General features: G+C 40.0%; 6 protein-coding genes across 7 annotated transcripts; 1 reads left to right on the forward strand and 5 right to left on the reverse strand.

The window, feature by feature from the left end:
* Window positions 1-525: 525 nt before the first annotated feature.
* LOC130685463 (RCC1 domain-containing protein 1-like) lies at window positions 526-1,558 on the reverse strand. Its single transcript, XM_057508762.2, has 5 exons — window positions 1,387-1,558; window positions 1,233-1,315; window positions 985-1,174; window positions 805-931; window positions 526-739 (listed from the first exon to the last, which is right to left on the reverse strand). Exons 1-5 carry the CDS (start codon window positions 1,556-1,558, stop codon window positions 526-528), a joined length of 786 nt encoding a protein of 261 aa, XP_057364745.1.
* A 411-nt stretch (window positions 1,559-1,969) lies between these two features.
* Window positions 1,970-5,100, forward strand: LOC130685397 (RING finger protein 145-like). The gene is made up of 6 exons (XM_057508684.2): window positions 1,970-2,333; window positions 2,398-2,656; window positions 2,713-3,754; window positions 3,816-3,903; window positions 3,966-4,306; window positions 4,372-5,100. The coding sequence occupies exons 1-6, from the start codon at window positions 2,141-2,143 to the stop codon at window positions 4,756-4,758; spliced, it is 2,310 nt and encodes a 769-aa protein (XP_057364667.1). The 5' UTR covers window positions 1,970-2,140; the 3' UTR covers window positions 4,759-5,100.
* LOC130685396 (cilia- and flagella-associated protein 58-like) lies at window positions 5,042-8,654 on the reverse strand. The gene is made up of 14 exons (XM_057508683.2): window positions 8,558-8,654; window positions 8,387-8,498; window positions 8,050-8,289; window positions 7,646-7,969; window positions 7,399-7,575; window positions 7,199-7,336; window positions 6,872-7,133; window positions 6,672-6,810; window positions 6,415-6,610; window positions 6,235-6,343; window positions 5,993-6,171; window positions 5,759-5,931; window positions 5,536-5,698; window positions 5,042-5,466 (listed from the first exon to the last, which is right to left on the reverse strand). Exons 2-14 carry the CDS (start codon window positions 8,441-8,443, stop codon window positions 5,284-5,286), a joined length of 2,340 nt encoding a protein of 779 aa, XP_057364666.1. The 5' UTR covers window positions 8,444-8,498; window positions 8,558-8,654; the 3' UTR covers window positions 5,042-5,283.
* Window positions 8,577-11,367, reverse strand: LOC130685399 (uncharacterized). Its single transcript, XM_057508686.2, has 4 exons — window positions 11,144-11,367; window positions 9,062-10,860; window positions 8,896-8,995; window positions 8,577-8,831 (listed from the first exon to the last, which is right to left on the reverse strand). The coding sequence occupies exons 2-4, from the start codon at window positions 10,837-10,839 to the stop codon at window positions 8,748-8,750; spliced, it is 1,962 nt and encodes a 653-aa protein (XP_057364669.1). The 5' UTR covers window positions 10,840-10,860; window positions 11,144-11,367; the 3' UTR covers window positions 8,577-8,747.
* Window positions 11,368-12,305: 938 nt separating this feature from the next.
* Window positions 12,306-15,374, reverse strand: LOC130685403 (soluble guanylate cyclase 89Db-like). Of its 2 annotated transcripts, none has more exons than XM_057508695.2 (13): window positions 15,286-15,374; window positions 14,952-15,044; window positions 14,750-14,884; window positions 14,488-14,662; window positions 14,038-14,417; window positions 13,818-13,975; window positions 13,448-13,754; window positions 13,255-13,395; window positions 13,104-13,185; window positions 12,964-13,035; window positions 12,772-12,881; window positions 12,609-12,701; window positions 12,306-12,541 (listed from the first exon to the last, which is right to left on the reverse strand). In XM_057508695.2, the coding sequence occupies exons 1-13, from the start codon at window positions 15,325-15,327 to the stop codon at window positions 12,485-12,487; spliced, it is 1,845 nt and encodes a 614-aa protein (XP_057364678.1). In that variant the 5' UTR covers window positions 15,328-15,374; the 3' UTR covers window positions 12,306-12,484. The 2 variants fall into 2 exon arrangements, with proteins under 2 accessions (XP_057364678.1, XP_059350343.1); XM_059494360.1 differs by having other exon boundaries at window positions 13,104-13,181; window positions 13,251-13,395.
* A 1,264-nt stretch (window positions 15,375-16,638) lies between these two features.
* On the reverse strand, window positions 16,639-19,951 carry LOC130685402 (soluble guanylate cyclase 89Da-like). The gene is given in 14 exon segments (XM_057508692.2): window positions 16,639-16,978; window positions 17,051-17,143; window positions 17,213-17,322; window positions 17,380-17,451; window positions 17,511-17,592; window positions 17,650-17,793; window positions 17,858-18,026; window positions 18,089-18,196; window positions 18,259-18,325; window positions 18,328-18,433; window positions 18,496-18,905; window positions 19,021-19,195; window positions 19,658-19,792; window positions 19,862-19,951. Coding segments are annotated over 14 exon segments (1,851 nt in total). The 3' UTR covers window positions 16,639-16,888.
* Window positions 19,952-22,180: the final 2,229 nt, after the last annotated feature.

Raw genomic sequence — 22,180 nt, forward strand, 5'->3', positions numbered from 1 at the left:
GTCAAAGGGTCGAAAGCCAGGCCGTGCTCCAAGCACCGCACATTACTTTTTCAACGTCTTGAATTACGCAGACTGGTGTGTCATATGACCGTCGGTCGCCAGATCCCAACTGACCGCAGCCGTTCCAACCCCACGACCATCCTGATTTATCGCCTACAGATCGTTCCAACAAAGAAAGCAATGCTAGTATGTGTATACATAGTTACGAAGGCACGGTTTTAAAAAAGAAAAAACGTGGGGACAACAAGACAAAATGCTATTACCTAAAGTCACCGCTGTGTGACGCGCGCCACACGCGATAGAAGTCACGTTGACATCATCCAGAGAAAAAGGCCTCGCGTGATCCAGAAGTCGTGGTTCGGATTGGATGCTGACACATTCATTGCTTTCCGGGGAAGGGACAAAAGAAGAGATCGATCAGTGTTTGAGGAGCTCGCTGATGTAACATAAGTTATCTATAACGCTCTTCCGGAGTTCAGTGCCCACTGGTTGATGCAAATCACCAGATGTTGCGAATGTATCGGTTTACCTTTTTCTAGCAGAGCCACTCAGATTACGACACGGTAAACCCAACTGGCCAGATTCGTTCCAGCCCCAGATGTAAACGTCTCCGTATTCGCTAAGGGCGCAGCTGTGCCATCCGCCAGCAGCAATTTGAACAATATTCATTCCACCTAGCACCTCGACTTCTTGTGGATATTCGCTCGACTCGATGCTACCGTGACCCAACTGGCCTCGACTTAAGAAAAGAAATGAATGGTGAAGCACATGGGAATAAAAGAAGGGATTTATAATTTCACTAACCTTCCTGATCCCCAAGAGTAAACTTTTCCTTCATTGGTGAGGGCCATAAAATGTTCTTTTCCACAAGCAATGTCAACAAATCTTGATTGCATGCTTTCCATTTTTAATGGTGGAAGATGAATGTTGCCTGTAACGAAAGTTATTAATCTTCTACTCTGAAGCAAATTTAAAAACACATACCAATTTCATCAAGGGCTATGACGGAATGATCATTACTTATAACATTGACAAATTTCACAGGCCCTGCCTCATCAGCAACTGTTGTAACCTTTTCCCAACCTGAAGGTTGGCCCCGAGGATTATCTATTATACGCTTCTTCAGTACTCCACTTTCATCAATGCACACAGCTAAATGTTCATTGCATGTTACCTAAGATTTTGCCTTCAATACAGGATTTAAATTTTTTAAATTAGGCACTATAATATACTTCTTTTATATTGATTCCATCAGAGATGGATCCATTGAAACTTGATATTCCATTCCAATAACCACTGACAACAGAATCATTTGCTATTGAATTATTAAAACAAATCATTGCTAAAACTGGTGAAATCAATGAATAACCCAAAATATATTCTTACTTGTTGTAATTATCAGTCGAGACCAACCAAGAAACACGTGCAACACCCAATCGATTTCTGACTGATATATCAGCACAGGCAGGCACGCGCCAATTTTTTGGGAGGAGCATTCATGGGCGCCTGAATGCGCCACTTGTCCAAAGCCATTGAAACCACAGTAGAATAATTTCATTTTGACAAAATCTCTAGAGATGGTTTCCGAACAGAAATGTGACTGCAGCAGCGCTAAGCCTCTTGTTTTATAATTTCGTCTGCAAAAAATTCAAATTACAGCGCCTCTGCAAAATAAGCGACGTCTTTCGAGCGATTGCTGAAACACTGAAACTTTTTATTTTCCAAGTTACGATAATCGTGCTTGTTGATGCAGCTGGTAACTAAACATTTTTGCGAGGATCTTTACCGATTTTTATTTAGGATTTTAATTTTTCTAAAATACATTTCGTAGCAAAATTTGTGTTTATGATACTATAACAAAAGGACAGCAAGCCATCTAGGGGATAACAGATAAAGCAGCAAAACATAAGACAGTTTTGTCGTCTGCTTCGATGTAGGAAGACAAACAAGGAAAAGAAATAAGTTTACGTTTTATTGTGCTTCCTGTTTGCGTGTACTACCTTGAATTTTTTTAGGGTTGCAGTAAAATTTTAAGTTTGGGATAGAAACGTTTCGTCACTAATTCAGCTAGAATCGAATAGATGACTAGTCCTTGTGAATATCCATTTCGTTAGTGCATCAGCCATCACCAGCTGCAACAATGTTTTCCACGCGAAATTGGCCGGCATTAGATCTAACTTTCAAGGGAGAACACTTTGAGAGCTTCGCATCTGTCGTCCTACGTGTCCCAGGGCTCATGTTGATTGACCAATGGAGTCACATCAGCTCAGACCGACTCTGGCCCAACACATCGGATATTATGGATAAATGCTATGCATTCATTTTTCATCTAAGTATAAATATAAATCAAGCTATTATTATAACATACTGATGGGCTTTTCTATGATTTTTCTGTAGTGTTGATTCATGGACTTGTAATACTCATTGTACCATTACCAAAACTGGTCACAATTTACATGCATTACTTGAGTTTGGCTGCATTAACCGGAGCATCACTTTTGTCAAGACATTTTGTTTTGATTGAGCTACAAGATTTGGATAAAGATGCGACCCTCCCTAAATCCACTGGTGTTTCAATGACACCACCAACAACTCAACTTCCTTCAGTAATAAACTTCAGCCCTGAATATGCACTTAAATTTGCACGTGAATTCCGGTATGTTACTCGTTTCCTTTCGTAAAGAAAGATCCGTCAAAAATTTTTCATTTTAGTCCTCCAGGAATAAGTTCCGAAGTTCCAGCATACCAATTTGCGGAGCGTACCCTAATTGGTATCGGCCTAATTGTGGATTCGATGGAAATTGATATAGAATGGCTCAGTCTTTTGCACCAGCTAGCCGTTTTGTCTGTCCAACTATTCATCGTATCGTGCGTTAATTTCTTCCTTGACGTTGAATCAAACGCCAAGCGGGCATTTTTAGCCATCTACTGTTTGCCCATAGTCATCCGTTTGTCGGGTTTTGCCCAATCTGATTTACTTCTAGTTCATAACTTTGCCACGGCTGCCCTGATTCTAGCCGCAATTTATTACGTTCTTTCCTGCGTTCCAGCAATTTTGAGTGATATGAAATTCTTATATTTGTACGCGGCCCATGAGATCGAAGCTCTAAGCCTAGCGCATTTGGCTGTGGATATATGTTCACGCCTCTTCGTTCCCAGTCAATTTTTCGTGTTTTGGTTGGGCCATTGCATCAACCAACTTCACGCTTTGCTCATTCATCCCGATCTTGTGGCGAACTCGGGCGTTTACTCTGACGAGTGGTATATGGTTTTCCTCTGCGCCATTTCCCAAATTTGTGACTCACCACTGACTCTTGCTGGCACTTGCGTTGCAATGTCTTATGCTTCTTCTATAGGCCAAGCGGGCATCAAAATATTCATTCTGAACTATCAAGCTTATGCGGCGGAGCAAAATCCTCATGCTGGGTTGGCAGAAGGCCTTACGATGGCGTTATTGGCCGCCCAAACGGGCCTAATCCGTATCAAGATGCCGCAACGTTTGGCAATATTTTCAATCATATTATTTGTTGTGGTAGCATCTTTGATTCAGTCCGTATATGAAACAACGGAGCCAATGTTATTAGCGCTTTCAGCTAACAAGGATCGGCACATTATGCGCCACGTCAGAATCTTGTTGCTGTGTGTTTTTCTATTTGCCTTCCCCCTCTATATGACGTTCATCCTGTGTTACATCTTTGACCTAAACTTTTGGACCTTGGTTGTTATCTCCACTTGCGTTATGACGTCTGTACAAGTTAGTTCTATCGATGCAGACTATAGCCCACAACGCTTCAACAAATTCTTTTTTCTTCCAGGTTGTTGGATTATTGGTGATCTACTGTCTCTTCCTTTACGACTCAACTCGCGAGGACGCATGGGAAGCGCTCGACGACGTTATATACTGCAAGTTAAAAAAAATATTAAAGCAAACGAGGAAAAATAATTACTGATTTTCGGTAATTTAGACACCCGAGCTGTAGTTCGATGCCTGGAATTCATGGTCGCCCTATTTGTCGTATGCGCTGGCTTCCACGAATCCTTAGTTGGCCAGTGGTCTTGGTCCAACAGTGTCGTCCTAGTTGTCCACTGCTATTTCAATGTTTGGCAGCGCTTACAGACCGGTTGGATCTCCTTCCTTCGCCGACGGGAAGCTGTCAAACACATAAACGCTTTGCCATCTGCCAGCCAAGAACAGCTGGCTGTCCACAACGATGTTTGCGCAATCTGCTATCAAACTATGAATCTTGTTGGAACTGTACGCGTCACTCGCTGTAGACATTTTTTCCATGGCAATTGTCTTCGAAAGGTAAGAATATTCACCAACATGATAAAAGTTTCAACTCGAAAACAGTTTTTGACTTGTGGTTGTAGTGGCTCTATGTCCAAGAGAAGTGCCCAATGTGTTCTGCGGCCATTACGTTAATTCAAGCTGAAGAATCATCACCAGATGCCGCTGAAGCACCTCTAAACGAAGCCAATAAAACGTCTAGCCAAGATCGCAAAGTTCATTTCTCATTTGCGGAGAACCAAAGCAGCGGCACCAGTGAGGCAAACGAAGTAGTCGATGAGAATGAAGATGGAGCGTCACCAAGTCAGAGTGTAACAGCGGCCACTCCTTCCGGAACCTTCCACCAAAATCAAAATTTCGATACTCTATTACACGCTGCCCAACAAGATGTGCGGCAAGCTAAGTTGCGAGGAGCTCAGGCTCGCCATTCACGCAGCAAAAGCGAAAGTGTTGCACGCATTCTAGAATAGAAATGTAATGAATAAATATCTTGGGTTGTCGTGAAATGTGGAATAGTATCCACAATCTTTGTTGAATGTTTGTTGTGCCAAAGACAAACGATCGCGTGTTTACATACCAGAATAATTGACTCACATGGATAATCTTCCTTCCGAATTGTGCACGCGTCATTGTGCTACTTAAGATGTTGGTTTCTTGACAACTTTTCCTTCGAGATTCTCATGGTCCTTTTTCTTTCCAGACCTATGTTTAGCCATCAGTTTGGCTATAATTAGTTAGATTTTTCTGATGTGGAAGGGATGTGATTTTTTCTTCAATGTATCGCAATACAAGTCAGTGTCTATAACATCAAATTATTGTCTCAACATTCAAAAAAATTAACTCGCGATTTGTTGGTCGCTAAATGTTTTAAAGGCTAAAAGAAGTAAACTTCCAATATGCCAAAAACAGCGTAGCTAAAATTTTGACTAAATAAATCCTAAGCAGAAACATTAACATTGGAATGAGTAGTTTACCATTAAAAAAAAACGATATTACTAAAGTATAGCCTTAATTAAGGCAATTTGCAACTCATTGCTAGTTCCATGGCGAGAAAAACTCGATATGGGACGTTTGGGTGCAACATCCGGAAGCACTGTTCGCCCTTTTGTCGCCATAACTTTGTTTCGTCTAGCAGCTTGTTCACGCATCATTGTGACGTAAGCAGCCGGATTCGCAGCCTAGTATTGTCGACGTTCTAACAGGATAAAATCACAATGGCCACCGCAAGGTGTTAGACTTTTCATTACCTGTAAAATTCTCCAAGGATGAACCAATACAGGTGTCGTCTTAACAGTTTCCAGTGCGGAGCGGCGCGATTGCTCGTGGAGGAGGGTCTCTCGCAAGTGTTCGTAATCACGTTTTAAGTTGCTCGACTGGTACAGTTTCTGCTCCAAAGCCTTCTTTTCTTGCCTAAACAAGATTTGGTCGATTAAGTGAATATTTAAACAGACCCATTTGCAACCGTATTACTCTTTGTTCTCTAGTTCTACACGTAGCAAAGTCATGTCTACTTCAAGTCGTTTGGTAACCGCCATTTGTTCTTGCAGTTTCCGTCCCTGTTCTCTCGACTGACGTTTGGTTTCTTCCAGTTGGTCTCGTTGCACAGAGAATCGCTGTTCAACGTTTCCGTTGAAATTCTTTTCCTGCCAACGGGAATAATTAGCAAACAGTGTCAATGTCTGTCTGAACTTTTCCTTTACTTACAGTTTGGATTTGAAGTGTTGCTTCTCGCAGATCACTGTTGACTTGTTGCAGCAACAATTGCAAAGTTTGTAATTGTTTTTCTTGTTGAATTGCGTGTGCCTTTGACTCGCTTTCCATTTTTTTGTGATCATCGACAGCCTTCTTCAGCGTGGTCAAATCCCTTTCGAGATGTTGTTTTACTAAAGCAAAAAGTACACATTCAGTCATAACATTAAGTGCATTAGAATTCATTAAACTATTACCCCGTTTTCCGTGCATAAGAACTGCCTCCTTAGTTGAAAGTTCTTCTTTAAGCTTCTCAACCATGAAACTTAAGGTCTTTATTCTTTTATTTTGTTCGTAATTTTCTTCCTGTTGAAATGAATGAAAAATGTTCCTATTTTCTTTTGTTCTTCTAAAAGCAAAACAGTTGCGCCACTTACTTTGATTTTGGCAAGTTCGTAATCAAGAGCTGATTTTACGTGAGAGTTACTCTCTTCAGCAGCATGTAGCTGTTGTATTCTTTTTTCAAGTGCTAAATTATTTTCTCTTAAGAGCGTATGTTCTTTTTCTTTAGTGATGGCATTATCTTGCGCATCTTGGAGCATCTTTTGCAAGGAATCATTTTCGGCTATTAACCTACCATTCAATAGAAATAACATTACCAAAAACATGGATAACAATTCAATTGTCAGCTTACCGGTTGTTTTCACTTTCGCGTTCAGACAATTTCAAGCGCAGTTTAGACAATTGGGAGTCGCCTTCTCGAATGATCTGTTCCAGCCGTCGGATTGTTTCTTGTTGAGCTACCCATACTTCTCTTTGCTTCTCCCGAGAAACTATTCGATTGAATCAACAGTCGTTATCAAAGTGTCATATAATGAAAATAGCATTTCTTACTGAGATGTTCGTGCAACTGCACATGAAGTTGTCGATTTTCTCTCATGATTTTATCGCTGCCTTGTCGGTCTCCAGTGGCGGCAAAGCGTACTTCATATAGTTCTTTATCCAATTTATCAAGTTGCGTTTCTAGAAGCTCTCGTTCAGTGTCTGCTTTAGCACATTCTTTTTCGTAGTATTCGATCCTCGCGATCGCAGTTTTGTTGTATATTTCAAGGTTGCTAATCTCCTTCATGCGATCTTGGATTTGACTGTGGGTCAACTGCGAAACCAAACAGCTAATTAAATTGGGCTCAAAACATGTCGTTCACTAAGAGGGTGACATACCTTTAATTGGTCACTTAACTGAGCATTTTCTTCGTCCATTCCGGCCAAGATTTTCTTGGCCGATTCCAATTCATGAACTAACTGATCACACCGAACCGACAAAACCGAAGAAGTCTGAACTAGCTTTTGGTACTGTGCCTGCAAATGGAAAAAAAATAATACATTTCAAATAGACCTTTCTACAAACGAAGTAGCAGTACCTCTAGATCGTCCTGGCTCGTTTTTAAAGATAAATTTTGTGCTTGATATTGTTCCAGTTCCTGGCGAAGTTGGGCAATTTCCTCTTCTCTAAGATTTGATTCGTGGCGGACAGCATCGCGTTGTTGACGAACTACAGCACTCGCTTTCACTTCTGTTTCCAAATTTTCTCTTAAGGACTGCACACGTTGCCGTATTTTAATGCGACGTCCAGCTAAAATTGTTTCACCGAAGAACTGAAGCACTTACCAATAATTCTTGTTGCAAATGAATCAGCCGTGAGTCTAGGCGTTTTTTATCCACAGTTGCGTCTTGGAGTTCAGTCTGCAGCAATACAAATTGCTGCGAGTATATTTGATTTTCTCCTCCAAGTTTTTCATTTTCGACAGTTAAATGCTTTTTCAGTGCAATCAGCTGTTGTAGTGTCAATCCTTCGTCACGTCGTAGCGCTTCTTCCTCCTCAACCAACTTTTGAAGTTTGCTGACTTCTGCTTCCAACTGGGCAATAGTTTGTTTCGACTGCTCTTCGCGCAGTTTAGATACCTCCAGTAAACGACGAGTTACTTCAATTTCCTAATTTCAAAATTGAGAGGATTGATAAAATGAAAACAATCAACAATTTTATACAAGCAATAAGTCCAATTCAACTGCACCTTTGTCATAGCCTGCAGCGCCTCATCGTCTTCGTTGGACTCCATGTCGTTCGTATCGTCAATGTTTTTCCTCATGATGTCCACGGACGAGTTCAGATCCACTTGCTTCTTTCTCTGAAGCTCTTTGTGGTATGCTGACTTCACCTTCTGCATAACACGCGAGAATGTTTCCTGTATCCGGGCTGCGTCACTCACCGTGTTGCCATCGGGATCCGCCCCAGGTTCACTCTCCCCCATCACCTGTAATCAGAAAGTTTAGTTCACACGCCAAAGTGCGACTAGTGACGCCAGAAACGATCAATGTGTGAAGAGGGGAAAAATGTGATGGCATATTGACCTTTCCGGTGCCTTCAGACTGCGTTTCACCCTCGGGTTTTTCATGTTCCTCCGCCATTCTTAACGACCTGCACTGAAATGTAAAAGCACTGTCAAGAGACAAAAAGTTAGTTCTTGTTGTTTTGTTGCTAGGAAACGGCCAACGGGATACCTAGGCGGTCACAAGTTTGACAGGAATAAAAAAGTTAGAATCGATTAGAGAACATTGTATATTCACTTTTTATAGCGGATTGAAATATATAATTCAATCCGCTTTTGATATTAAATACAACTCGGGAAAATTCCCAATATCTAGAAAAATTTAACTAAAATTTAAGGGCATGATTAAGGTATAAGAGAATTTACAGGAGACGGATATGAAATCAAAGTTCATGATGTTCATAATCTAGCCGCATTGACGGAAGAGGTCCGTTTAGAATCTGTTCACAGTTCTCTCGATACTTGGCCTGCCACATAAGCAAAAAGGTCACACAAAGTTATCGGGAGCATGAACTGTACGAAAGTAAATACCTCGCAATCTGTAGTGCCACCAAACGCCGCTTGGTACAGAGCATCGAAAGTTGGCATTCCCCTGTTGTTTGTTTTGCTCAAAGCCCAAACAACAACAGTACTGTAAGAACACACGTTTATCAGTAACAGTTTCAGATAGTCGTGTAAAAAAAAATATATTCTTTACCTCATTGCTCGGGTGAATCCTTGTTTAAGTTCTTCCACAGATTGCACAGAGTTTGATGGAACATTGCGTAAGCATAAAATCGTCCGTGCGCATTTAGGAAAACGAGACGCATATCGGAAATCAGTCCAGAGATCAGCTAGCGGATCAAATATTTTGCTTTTCATAGTGTTTTGTATAATCATTGACAATTCATTTTCAGTTAGTTTATGGAAGTCCAAGCGCTCAGGTCCTGCGATGTGTAACAATGCTTTCAATTGTTTTTCCGTTTGCTTCAAGTATGGTCTCAAATTTAGTTTTGTGTTCAAATAATCTTCAGAGAGCCGTTCAACCAACAGAGAAAATGATTCGACGAAGTTCTTGTGATCGACAAGCGGATACTTGTGTTGAAACGCGAAAGCATTAAGATAAAGGAGTTTGTTCTGGATACTGTCAGGATCCAAGAAAGCTTGTAACCAATGGGCTAAGGAGGATGTAGCGCTATCAGAGAGCTGTTGGCGGATATCATCATTTATCAGTAAATCCAGTGTAGTCTCAACATCCAAACCAGTAGTTTTACGTAGGATGGCATTGATTTCATTCCAGCTTTTGGCTTCACTCAATTTGGAAAGGCCGTTGTAATAATCCAATAAGACGACAGAATCCATGTTGAGGAAGTTGGCTACAAGACGAATGAGCATTTCCGCAATGGGGTTGGAAGATTTGCTTCTACGGCTAGCCGGAGCCTCTAAACCTTGACCCATGAGTGCCGAGCCCATTTGAAGAAGCTGGCCCATATCCATGCCCGAGTTACCCAATAATGACGGAACAGATTGCAGAGGATTGTCTCGACCTGCGTTACCACCACCGAAAAGAGATGCCAATTGCAAAAGCGAGCCCAAATCAGGGCTGCTGTTTCCGCTTTTTTTCTTTCCGGAATTGTCCATATTCTTCATGTAAGCAGAGGCCATGTTGGCAACGATGTCCAGAGTGGGGTTGCTGTCATCCTGGCCCAATAGTTTCTTTCCCATACCAACCAAGACGTCAAGAGGATCTTCTTGGTTTACCTTCTTGTAAGGTTTCTTGTTGGTTTCCTTTCTTTTTTCTTGCGATGCCGCAGGCTTTGAGGCTGTTTTGTAAGATGTTGAATCCTGTTTTGGTGGCTGAAGCTTCATTGCTGGTTGATCAAGTTTCTCCTCAGCCACTTGAAATAGATAATCCACATCGTTTTTCGCTATTTGTTCCTGGTTAACGTATGGTGTTTCATTCGACTCCGAATTACCTGACGAACGATGGGCGGACGATTCACTGTTTCTCCTCCCCAAAGGTCCTTCTGGTAAGTGTACGTGAGGTGTTGAGGGACCTTTTTCATGTTTCTCGTTGCATTTCAAGTTGTTCTGGAACTGCTTTGCTTTCTCGTCTGACCCATCTACCGGAAGGGCGTTGTCGTCAAAAATCAAGTTGTCTAGTTCTTCTTTCCATGAATCAAGCAGACCCTCTTCTTTGATTGCCTTCAAAATGGATCTTCGCTTTTCTAACTCTGTATGGTTCTCATTTATGTCGCTTACCACTTGGCTAGCAACTTTCTGCAACTCGGCGGGTGGAATGTTTTTGAGGAGCGCTTGTAACTTTACCATTTCCGAACCCGAAAAGAGAGAACCGATGGCATCAGCTGCTTTGCCTTGCGAGTCCCAGCCATGGATTTCCGCTTCATGAGCTAGAACGAACGGGGCTGTCACGCATATTACAGCCAGGAAGTACAAGAAACTCACAGGTGCAAGCCGGGTTTCTATGCGACACATGTTGGCGTCCCAAAATTTTACCTGAAAAACAAGATTTTCAGCATAACAATACAGAATTTTAAAAAGCAGTTCCTAGGTTTTTTTTAGAGATTTTGGAGCAAAAAGGTCTTTTTTAATATCCAAGAACAACCTAAGGAATTACTGTGATCGCCAATAATATTTTATGTTACTTATGATGCACAACATGATGTATTAGGTGAACTGGTGGACACCCTTGCATCACTATTCGAGAGAAACAGTGCTGAGACTCGAACAGAAATTAAAAGTGCTAATGAAATTAATAGGTTTTTGAAAAATTACATACCAACTTTTACAAGATGATGAACTTCTATGGGGATTTTACTAGAGGGAGATAAGAGATGTTTCTTCAAATTGCACTCCTAACAGTCTTGCCCAAATTTGAAATCCCTGTAACATGTGAATGGCCCTGAGTTGTTCCAAACTGCACTTTTTAGCTGTACCTGCAAAACAATACGTGCAAGCCACGTATGGTTAGACAAGCTGAAGTTGTGACGTGCAGTTGTATTCTGACCATAATGACCAACGATCACATTGCTTACCGTGATTTTTGCTGATGCAATTCGGCCACCACTAGTCAATACCGGCTTCTCTCGACGACTAGGAAATAACAACTACGAACTGTCAAGGAAAATAACAGACAACTTTCAGTGTCAAGGTCAGCTTTTTAAGTTTTCCCCTCAGTCCTCGCCGCAGGGTCTGAAAGGAAGTTTACGTGCCATTGAACCCGGCCAAGCTGTGCTGGGCATTTTCGTTTTTTTTATACCTTACTGTTTTTCTGTTTTTCTGTTTTTCTTTCTTCTTGCCAAGGATCCGGAGCACGATGTGGAACATATAACTTTTCTTCTCGTCTTCTTTTTTAAATCTAAGTACGTACATCTGAGATTACAGTTACAATTAAAGCAAATGAAACATCGCCTGTGCGCCCAATAGCTCAACCTTAAAGATACTGGTTCCTATTTACTTAATTATGTGCCAGTATATATACCTCTGTGTTTTTTTTATTACACAAAAGTTTATTTCATTTTCTTGCGTTTTTCGTAAGCGCATCACAATTGTATCAGGAATTTCGAATTTCTGTGATAGCGAACGTAATCTCAAGCATAATGTTCTTCCTTTACCCTTTTTCTCATCTATTTTTTCCTGTGTTTCAAAACACAGTCCAACATGAGAACAGTTCCCTACAATTCAACCGGAAATCCGTTGGAACGTAGGGCAACAGCCTCCGTACTCCATCGGAGTGGTGGATCGGTTCTAATAGAAACTTCTACAATGAAAAAAATTTCCCTAATTATTTATTTGTGCATTGTACAAGTTGTACAACAGGAAATTCAGTCTAAATATTGCTGGAGTTCTATGCAAGATGCGGCACAACAACAGGTAGCAAATTGTATAATAGCATAGAATGCACAATTGACTGCGCTGCCTTTAATCGAGTACTACACCCGTCTCCCCTACCAACGTACATTTTGTGCACCAACATAAATCTATTCTAGAGTTATTTATTATAGTAAAGTTAAAGCTCAATCACTATATTAATTCCAGTTCGAGGAATTGGCTTGTGAATAATAATTTGCGACATTTCAACGACTGACAGTGTTATCTAAACCCAACACATACAAATACTTTAGTTAGCGGATGGTTGATGCTCAAGCAGCCAATGAGTTTGCATTTCTCCTTTGCCCTATTCATTGCAAACCAAGATAAGTTTGAATCACCATACATCGTATACTAATAGTTGTAAGGCTTACCTTAACCGCAACTAGACCTCGTTTTTGGCAGACAAATCCGGAAAACGATTGTAGGAGGCCATGAGAAGTTGACGACATTTGAATTTTCCCTGACTGCAACAATAAGGAAGAATTATCTGTTATGTGTGGGTAGATTTGATTGAAAACATGGTAAATCATATACTTCACTAGACGATTGCATTCTTGATGCGGTGTTGATAGTGTCTCCGAAAAAGCAATACCTCGGCATCTTCGATCCGACTACGCCGCCGACAGCCGAGCCAGAATGAAAACCTATACCATGTAACATAATAGGATTGAGCTATAAATTCTCTTTTTGTTAATTTATCATTTTAAGATAAAATTTTGGTAAAACCTGTTCGAATTCGAACGTCCATTCCGGCATTGGTCGCAAGTTCTTCAATTTCGTCTCGGAAACTTAGGGCAACTGTGACGATGAATACGATAAAAAAATTAATGAAAAAATTCTACTTCAAAACTGTAAAAACCTTTTACCTAGTGCAATATCTCTGACATGTGAATCATTTTTTTCTGGCGCACCTCCAACGACCATGTAAACTTTTCCAACTGTCTCTACCTAATAATTCGTGTAAAACGATGGTATTATTACTTAGAGAAAAAACGCGGATCAAAACAGTTAACCCACTTTGTAAACACTGTGTCGATCGATGACATTATCCAATTGAGAAAAAACTGCATTCATACATTTAACCATTTCCATAGCATTATCCGCGTTAATAACGAAGTTGGTAAGCTCCACAAAGAGCACTGTTATACTCTCAAAATTCTAAACAAAAGTGTAATGATCATACTAAAATATCACAATTTCTCAAGACTACCTGGCACGTATCAACTGGATGTGTCCCTCTTCGTAAATTGTCTGCGACTGACTTTGGGATCATGGAAAACAGTAGCTGATCACCCCGCTCCGTCCATTCAGCAAGCAACTGATGAGTTTTTTCCAACTCCATCGATCGTTCTTCTGCTCGCTCATACAGGTCTTCTAGACGGGAATTATGTTGCAAACCTCCCATGACCATCTCACGACTGTTCCCGTGCATACTCAGGTCATCGATTTTAAGCCCAAGTTCATCGAGATCAGTTAGATTATTAACTATAGGGTTGCAAAGAAACATCACAGCTTCCCTATACCAATAAGAAAATGATACACGAATTATACGTAGATAGGTAGCACAAGTTATTACGTACCAATCTTCGAGGTAGCGGAAATGCCCTTGCAGAAATAACCGACGAGTTTGGTCATCATTATTCCTCAGCGACGTGTACGCAGGATTGCAGATTCCTTCGTCTTCTCGTTGGTTAATCAGCATCTCGAGTTCACACATAACTTTTTGCAAGCTAAGCACCTATGACGTGATGACAGAAAATTATTGCCACGAACTGTTGTTTCGTGATAAAAAATCATTACATTGTCCCAAGTTAGGTTAACTTTCGGACGGCGCATTTTTGCTATTCCTGGAAGATCCTGGCCAAATAATGCTTTATCTGGGAACATGATTTTCAATTGTTTTCCTGTGCTTATGATCTTAAGATCGGAGCGGAAGATCAACCCAAAAGGGAATAGCTGCAGTAATGTATTGCTTGACAGTTGGGTTGCAGCCATCATTTTGCGTTCAAGTCCAAGATTGCTACCATTCATGTACTTCTGACTAGCCAAGTAGTCTCGATTGTTAAAGTTCAATCGAAACCTGTACTGGTTGTATTCATCTTCTCCAGAAGGCTCGCTTGGTAATTCGTGTACAGTGAGTTGAATTCCGAAGTAGTCTTCAGCAATTTGAAGTAGCAATCCTGTTACAAAGAAACACGCAATCGCATTCTTGTATGTAAGACGCTTGAATCACGCGATATCTATGAATACCTCGAAGGTAAGGACAGAGTCCATTGCGTGGGGTTCTGTAATGTAATAAAACGCCATCCAGATCTTCGTGTGAGATGTACATGCTGGGTGAAACCATTTTCGGAAACATGTATCTCATTTGCAAATGGATATTGTCAATGCCGGTCAAGAAATCGCAAAAGTATCGACCACAAACCTAACCACAATAGAAAATAATCACTCGGTTTCAAAGATTTATGTCAGTTCGAACAAAAAAAGGGAGGGGAAGAAGATATATAAATACCTTAATCATTTTTTCATAACCGTACTTGTCAAAGGAGCGGATGAAACATCGTCCAAAATAATTGAGGAAATCCAATTGCGTTAATCCATTGCCGACCACTTCAACAGCTGCATTAGCTAATTGCATCACCAAATCCTTTTAAAGAACGACCATGTTAAAAATATCTAACTATTGCGTACTATACGAAAGAAATGCTACTTACATCCGGATAAATGTGATGCGTACAAAAAACGGTGCGTTTGCCATACTTCGTTCGTTCTAGAAGAGCATCCCATAGTTCATCACCATATTCAACCTTTCAAACATGAATGCGATACGATCACCTTTTTCAGCTACTAATTAATCGTCGAATCGTATAATGCCAAACATGCATAGGGATTTACGTATTGCACACAAGTTTAAAATACTGAAGAAGTGCTACAAAACAAGGTGGATAAGAAAAGAAACGCTTTGAAATCCATGCAAGAGTAGGAATCATAATTTAAACCAGTAATATCATTTAGGCAATGCATTCATTTGTAAGATGATATTTTTACCTGAAAGATGTTTTGAATAGTTTCAAATATCATGCCGTACATGTTGAAAATCTTTCAAAACTGTTGACACGAGGAATGGCCGAAGTTTCCGATGAACTTGAAGAAGTCAAAATGCAAGATGACGGCTCGTTACTACGTAATTGGCAGGAGATAAATGAAAAAGTTAAGTGCCTTCTTCCTTGACAGAGGGCCCAGTTTTATACGCAGGAGGTTTTTATGCATGAGAGATGCTGGCACGCAACTTCACAGCGCCATGCGCAAGATAAAACTTTTTCCAAATGAAAGTAGTTCCGCCCCCTTCGACATTTTAACGTTGAAAAGTTACATAACCTCTCGTTTAGCTCGTAATGGCTACAGATAATGTAAATACATTTTCCCGTTTTCAAAATCAGGCAATGATGACTTGGTCTGATGTATGTAACATCAATCCTAGAAATATTTTAGGAACGCACAACTAACGGACTACAAAAAAGACAACTTTAAAAAGTTCAAGGAAAATCAAATGACATAAAGCAGTACGAAGAAGCTTTACTTACGTAAGGACATACTCGAATCGTTGTTACATATTCCACTAAAAGTCTGCATGTGCAGGGGATGTAGCGTGTGGCTATACTCTGCAACCCCTAGTGAAAGGCCACTTCAGTGAATAACATGGAACACAAGATGACTCTTACTTTTCCCAGTAACGCACAAGAAACTGAATTTCACTGTTGGCACTTATAGTCACGGCAACTATCGTTGGCAACCAATGAATTATCTTGTGGTCGTATATGGGAAACGAATAAAAATGTTTTTTTTTTTCGGTGAACTCATTTAATGTAAAGTTGTGGGCGTAGACTTTGTTAAAGACGAGTATAAATTTTATCCCCCTAGAGAACTTTTGGAAAGGGAGTCAAGGCGATTAGTCTCAGGCAAAATAGAAATTCCATTCGTGAAAGTCGATAGAAATCCACGCCGTTTCACGACCACCGACTCATCACCACAATTTACTCAAAACAAATCAGTATCGTAGGCACTAACCAATTTAAAAAAAAAGGCTAAATACCTGTATACAAGGCCAGTCTAGCATTTCACTAACGCTCTTACAACGTTCTTGTGCGGGATCGGAATAAAAGGTTGAAACCAACGTCAAAGAAAGCTATAATTTTCCTGGAACATCATTTCGATGTCAACGTTTCCTATTTCACATCCTCGTTTTGCGTGGTTAGAAATAGTCATTCGCTCTTGAAAGAATTACCAGTATCTTGTTTCCAAGTAAGATGAATGAGCAGGGAATTGATCGTCGAGTCATTTTTTATAACGCAAATACATCAATGTTAACACCCCTTTTCCTGAAGTTCATAATAGACAACAAGTAACAACCAAACGTTACGCTAGATGAATAATTCTAAGAGGAAAAATCGGGATAGTGCGTGCCCAAACGAAAGAGACATAATGAGTAAGAAATTTCTGGCAATTTAGGATCGACAATGGAAAGAAAAGTGTGGGAATGAATTTCAAATCGTTACGTGTTTTCTTACCCAGCCTCGTTTACGGAAATTTTCTTTCTTTTTCATCCGGAATTGTCACATGTTGCGTAAAATGGTAAATAGGGAGCTCCAAACTATGTGGCACGGCAATCATCGTCATGTAACAATCGATCATGAAGTGGGTGGTACCGTAAGAGCCAATGGGTTTCCATTTCGCCTTTACCCTATTGAACGACACATGAAAAAGTTAAGTATTTTTTGGAAGCAGAAGTAGCAAAGCGTAAAATGTGGATCACCTTAACCACCACAGTTCCCCGCATTTCACAGATAAATCCAACAAAACATTGCAAAAGGTTATAAGATTCACGAGAAATATGAATTTTGCCCGGCTAGCGAAAAAATAAAGGGAATAATTTTTAACCATTTCCAATAAAACAACTATTGACTACGTAATGTACCAAACTTGTAGTTTGCATCCGAGCTGCAGTGTTGACGGTGTCACCAAAAAAACAATATCGTGGCTGTCTCCTTCCTAAAACTCCAGCAACCGCAGATCCGGAGTGGACACCTTCAAGCGTTACAATTTATGCTAAAATTGAACTGTTGAAATTGATGTGCTGCAAACCTATGCGAATCTGAACAGGTGTATCATTCTTCACGGACAACTCATTAATGACATCGCGAAATTCAAGGGCCACTAATCGAAATTTTAAAAATACGTTATTTCTTTTAAATATACTTTCAGAAAGGACATACCCATGCAAACATCTTTGACGTGCGTATCATTTCTCGTCGGTGCACCTCCGACAACCACGTATACTTTTCCTACCGTCTCCACCTGTGCAAACTAATTATACGATGCCTAAAATAAATTTTTTAAATTCTACCTTCTTACCTTGTAAATGTTGTGTTGGTCCATTATTTTGTCCAAAGCAGAGAAAATAGCATTGATGTAACTGACGGCCTCTAGCGCACTTTTAGCCATTATATCTTCAATGTTTGTCATCTCGACAAACGAGACAGTTATGTTGTCAAAAGCCTAAGCAAACGTTTGAGCGAAGTTTGAAAAATCTTAGCAAACGTTAAACGACAGTCACACTCACCTCGCAGGTGTCAACCGGTTCTTTGCCTCTCCGTAGGCTTTCGGCGATTGTTTGAGGAATCATAGAATACAGCAATTCGTCACCTCTTCGCTTCCATTCGTCGAGAAGTTCATGAGTTTTATGCAGCTCATTTGTTTTTTCTTCCGCTCGTTCGTACAGATCTTCCAATCTACAAGGATATCGTTTTCCATTCAAAACTGAATTTTTAAAAATTATTTCCTATGTTTTTACCTGGAATTATGCTGCTTTCCTGCCATTACCATTTCGCGACCGTGTCCGTGTAAACTAAGATCTCCGAGAGCGAGACCCAAGTTGGACAAGTCTTCCATATCGTTAATTCTAGAACAGAAAATGTAAAATCAGTACCAATTTTTTTAATTGCTAATAATTAATTTGCTTACAATGGATTGCATAGATATATGATTGCTTGCCAATTTTGGATATGCCGCATTTCTCCGCGAAGAAAAGTCTTCGGGGTTCGTCGTTCGACGCAGTATCTAACAACGGACGTTTACAACTACCGTTATGAACCAATGTCATTTCCAGTTCACAGGCGACACGTTTAAGTGTTACCAACTAGAGTCAATAAAATTTCATCAAAAGCGGATATGTAGTAAAAAGAGGTAGAAAATAATTACATTTTCCCACGTGAGGTTTAATCTGGGACGTCGTAATCGAGCAACTTCTGGTAGGATTTGTCCTATCAGTATCCGCGACGGAAATATTTGCTTCATCAAGTGGCCAACAGAGATTATCTTCAGATCTGGGCTAAACAACAAACTGAAAGGGAAAAGCTTCAGCAAAATGCGACTAGAGAGATCAGTTGTTGCTTCTTTTCTGCAAGTTGTCGATCCGAGGAAGTTTCCTTTACGTTCGAGTGCCATGGCCCCATTTTCAATGGTCTTACAAGCCATGTAATTACGGTTGTCGAAATTGAGTCGAATTCGAAATTGGTATCCCACTTCATCGCATTCGTATGGATTTTCGGAAATCGCTGTCATGGAAAGACGAATTCCATAGAAATCCTTTGCAACTTGCTCTAACAAACCTGTGATAAATTGTGAAAGAGGAAGATTCAAATTCATTAGATCCCTCTTCATAGGATAGACGTCTTTTCCACCAAAATTTGCAAATCAAATGAGGGGTCAAAGAATTCAACTTACCGTAAAGGAAGGGGTAGAATCCATTACGCGATGTTCTGTAATGTACGACGACACCATGGTCATCTTCTTCCAAAACGTAAATAAAGGGATGATCCATTTTTGGGTACCTGTATTTCATATGTAGATGAACGCTGTCTATTCCGGAAAGGAAGTGGCAAAAGAAACGTCCACAACTCTATAATGAACAAAAAAAAGACAGCATATAGTAGTCTATCAAACAATTTCAGTCGTGATCATTTGATCTTAGAACTACGTTGGCCCATTTTGTCTGTTTCACGCATCCGCACTAAATTATTACTTCTAACTGCTCATCGACACGCCTGCTTTTTGAACTTACTGCGATTTAAAACTAAAAATCAATATAATCTCTATAAAGAATATAAAGAAGTTTAGTTATTCGAAACTTGATATTACAAATACAATTTCTTCAGTTCGTCAATAAATCCTGCCGACCTTCTTTTTCGTTGAATTGTGATTTTCCGTTATCCTCTTACACTAAAGTTTTCACGAACATACTAGATTGGCACCAGTCTTGTAGACGTACCCAAAAAACCAATTTGTATCGTAGTCAGCATAGACGGATGAAGCCCGTCACTAAAAGAAAATAACAAAAAAAAAAAAGATTACGTCTTTTTACTTTGATTAGTGTTTCATATTTGAAGGCCCGAGCAGCTCGTATGAAGCAGCGTCCAAAGTAAGTAAGACAATCTTCTGCGGTCGAAGCGTCAGCTATTAAGGTCACGGCGGCGTTCGCTAATTTCATAACCAATTCCTAGTCACAGAGAACGTTCGAAATTAACAGTTGATGGGTAATAAATGAGTTAGAGTATCAGCTTGTTACTTCTGGATAGATGCTGTGAGTGCAAAACGTGGTGTTCTGGTAACCCGCATTTTCAAGAAGAGACAGCCATACATCATTTCCATACTCCATCTAAGTTGACGCGTGTGCATAACACAATCAAGAATGAGATAGGAAACAAAAGTCGATAAAGAAAAGGTCTTGAATTTCTACTGCACGCGTAGCCAATTGAAATTATTAGGTGCACAACTTGTTTAGGGGAGATTAAATTCGTAAGTCCTTTCTGATTCATCTACAAAAATTGTAGCGAGAATTCAAAGTTATAGCTTTCCACAGCGTATAAATAAATAAATTAAAGCATGTTTTTCTTTCGAATTCCAGCATGTAGAACACGGTCTCCTACCGCCTGAGTAAGAATTTCCATATCAATCGACAGCTTTCCCATGAAAAGCCTTCAGCAACATACTTTTATCGGCAAGGGACCCTCAGCTCCAAAAATCGACTGCCTTGTTTTTGCCACACATTACGAAAAGGACAACCGAGGATCCAGATTTAGTTCCCAGCCTTTTCTGATGTTTCTCTGCCATATTGCACGCCCACGAATGTTATTTTCTTCTACCTACGCGCATTATTGTAAATAAAGCAACATCTGGGTTGCCGTATTCTCTAATGAAAATGTTGCGTCCTATTCGCATAGGTATAAACGTGTCATTACACTGCTATCTTATATAAACTTATGGTCCCATGAAGCTTCTAGGCATTAATAACGCTATTCACTATTTATTGCTAGCGCGTCTGTATCCTTTACGATGTACGTGCTCTTATTCTACGATTTTTAACATTTCAGTTGAAACATTCACTATGTGCCAGCAACTTTACGAACTGTAGTCGGAATCAAATAAATGACAAGTGGAAATAAATTTGTACCTGAATAATGGAACCTATGGTCTCGAATATTAATCCATACATTTTCGAAGAGATCCGATCCCAACAAAGTCGGAAGGTGGAAATAAATCGATTCTGTTGTGACTTTCAATAGATGAGGCCTAGCTTCTATCGAAGAACTCGGAGACAAAAAAATGATAGGATTTAGTCTCGAGTGGCAATCTTGATGCTTGAGTAATAGCACTTTTTTTTTACCGTTTCCTTCATCCACACCTGTTACTTAGCTGACAAGTACCCTTTGCGTAGCCTTACAAAAATCAGTTTAGTAGAAGAAATGCGTAGAAGTGGAGGCTGAAAAAGACAAGAAAATGGCTTTCAAGTTATCACTGTTCTTTTTGTCCCGATGAATGCAATTTGTTTCTTACCTGTGGAAGGAAACGCGTCTTTTGATTTATCCGACGTATGTTACGCGCTTATATACCGGTATTCAAGTGGGAGCTCTCTAAATGTGCGCGGTATCATTTGGAGCTTGATACGCCAACAGCTTTAAATCGCGGGAGCATGCGTACATGATCATGCTATCATGCTGCCTAAAAGGGATAATAATTCATTTTATTTTTCATTAAAACATTTTTGGAGTTTATTAACACAAAATGAAATTCTTTTTTACTAAAATCAATATATTGATAATATAGTTTATGAATAAAAAAAAAGAAATGTGTTTATGGTGAGCCAAACGTACCTGAGAGACTCTGGATGTCGCCGGTGTGACTCCGATGATAGTTGTTGCCCTTCATGATGTTGGACATTCGACGGATGAATGCACATATCAGGCAAAGACACTCCCTGATGGGAAACCTGAGAGATAAATGGTTGTACCTATAGCCACGGAACTTAAGACGATAATGTTCTTTGCAACCTGTCGCTGGCGTCCGCACAAAAAAGCCATTATGGATCGTTAATATATAACTGCACGTATAAATGAAGGTTGACAGCATTCGCAAGAGGGTCGCTTGACTGGTAGGATGTGTCGAAACCCCACCGTAGCATTTCTTACACATTTCTATCCGTCTTTTCTTATGTAACCACGCAGCCACACATATGCGGCCCATTCGATTTTGTCAGTTCCAATGAAGTACAGCATTACCATTGCTGGATCAGCGTAGCAAGGGGAAAAGGAAAAAAAAAATCCTTACCAATAACATTATAGAAAAGCTGAGATACTCCAAATCATTAAAAACAACAATAGAACATTTACTTTATTCTACAAAGTTATTGGAGGCAGATAGATAAAGAAATTCCGCCGAGAAAAGTTTAATTTACGTAGCTCAAGACCAAAGGTATGCTAGAGGTAGGGTAGGAATAACGAGAAAACGAAATAAAGAAAAACGGTGGCCATAATGGATTTTTGGTCTCCCTTTCCTCAATTTCGATGCGCTGACGCATTCCGTACCTAAAAGATGTGCTGTTTCTCGG

The sequence above is a fragment of the Daphnia carinata genome, chromosome 3 (assembly GCF_022539665.2).
Source record: "Daphnia carinata strain CSIRO-1 chromosome 3, CSIRO_AGI_Dcar_HiC_V3, whole genome shotgun sequence".
Classification (NCBI taxonomy): domain Eukaryota; kingdom Metazoa; phylum Arthropoda; class Branchiopoda; order Diplostraca; family Daphniidae; genus Daphnia; species Daphnia carinata.

Bases quoted from the DNA above. Each gene is read 5' to 3' on its own strand.
- LOC130685396 (XM_057508683.2), bottom strand. From the start codon at position 8,443: ATGGCGGAGGAACATGAAAAACCCGAGGGTGAAACGCAGTCTGAAGGC. The intron at 7,576-7,645 runs GTAAGTGCTTCA...CAACGTGTGCAG, and splicing joins ATTTGCAACAAGAATTATTG to TCCTTAAGAGAAAATTTGGA. The intron at 5,932-5,992 runs GTAAGTAAAGGA...TCCCGTTGGCAG, and splicing joins CAACACTTCAAATCCAAACT to GAAAAGAATTTCAACGGAAA.
- LOC130685403 (XM_057508695.2), bottom strand. From the start codon at position 15,327: ATGTACGGCATGATATTTGAAACTATTCAAAACATCTTTCAG. The intron at 14,885-14,951 runs GTAAGTAGCATT...GTTCTTTAAAAG, and splicing joins CGCATCACATTTATCCGGAT to GATTTGGTGATGCAATTAGC. The intron at 12,882-12,963 runs GTTTTACCAAAA...TACATGGTATAG, and splicing joins GGACGTTCGAATTCGAACAG to GTTTTCATTCTGGCTCGGCT.
- LOC130685463 (XM_057508762.2), bottom strand. From the start codon at position 1,558: ATGAAATTATTCTACTGTGGTTTCAATGGCTTTGGACAAGTGGCGCAT. The intron at 1,316-1,386 runs GTAAGAATATAT...ATAATTCAATAG, and splicing joins TCGACTGATAATTACAACAA to CAAATGATTCTGTTGTCAGT. The intron at 1,175-1,232 runs GTATATTATAGT...GCAAAATCTTAG, and splicing joins ATGGAATCAATATAAAAGAA to GTAACATGCAATGAACATTT.
- LOC130685397 (XM_057508684.2), top strand. From the start codon at position 2,141: ATGTTTTCCACGCGAAATTGGCCGGCATTAGATCTAACTTTCAAGGGA. The intron at 2,334-2,397 runs GTATAAATATAA...ATTTTTCTGTAG, and splicing joins TGCATTCATTTTTCATCTAA to TGTTGATTCATGGACTTGTA. The intron at 3,755-3,815 runs GTTAGTTCTATC...TTTTTCTTCCAG, and splicing joins GCGTTATGACGTCTGTACAA to GTTGTTGGATTATTGGTGAT.
- LOC130685399 (XM_057508686.2), bottom strand. From the start codon at position 10,839: ATGTGTCGCATAGAAACCCGGCTTGCACCTGTGAGTTTCTTGTACTTC. The intron at 8,996-9,061 runs GTAAAGAATATA...GTGTTCTTACAG, and splicing joins GGATTCACCCGAGCAATGAG to TACTGTTGTTGTTTGGGCTT. The intron at 8,832-8,895 runs GTATTTACTTTC...CTTATGTGGCAG, and splicing joins GTGGCACTACAGATTGCGAG to GCCAAGTATCGAGAGAACTG.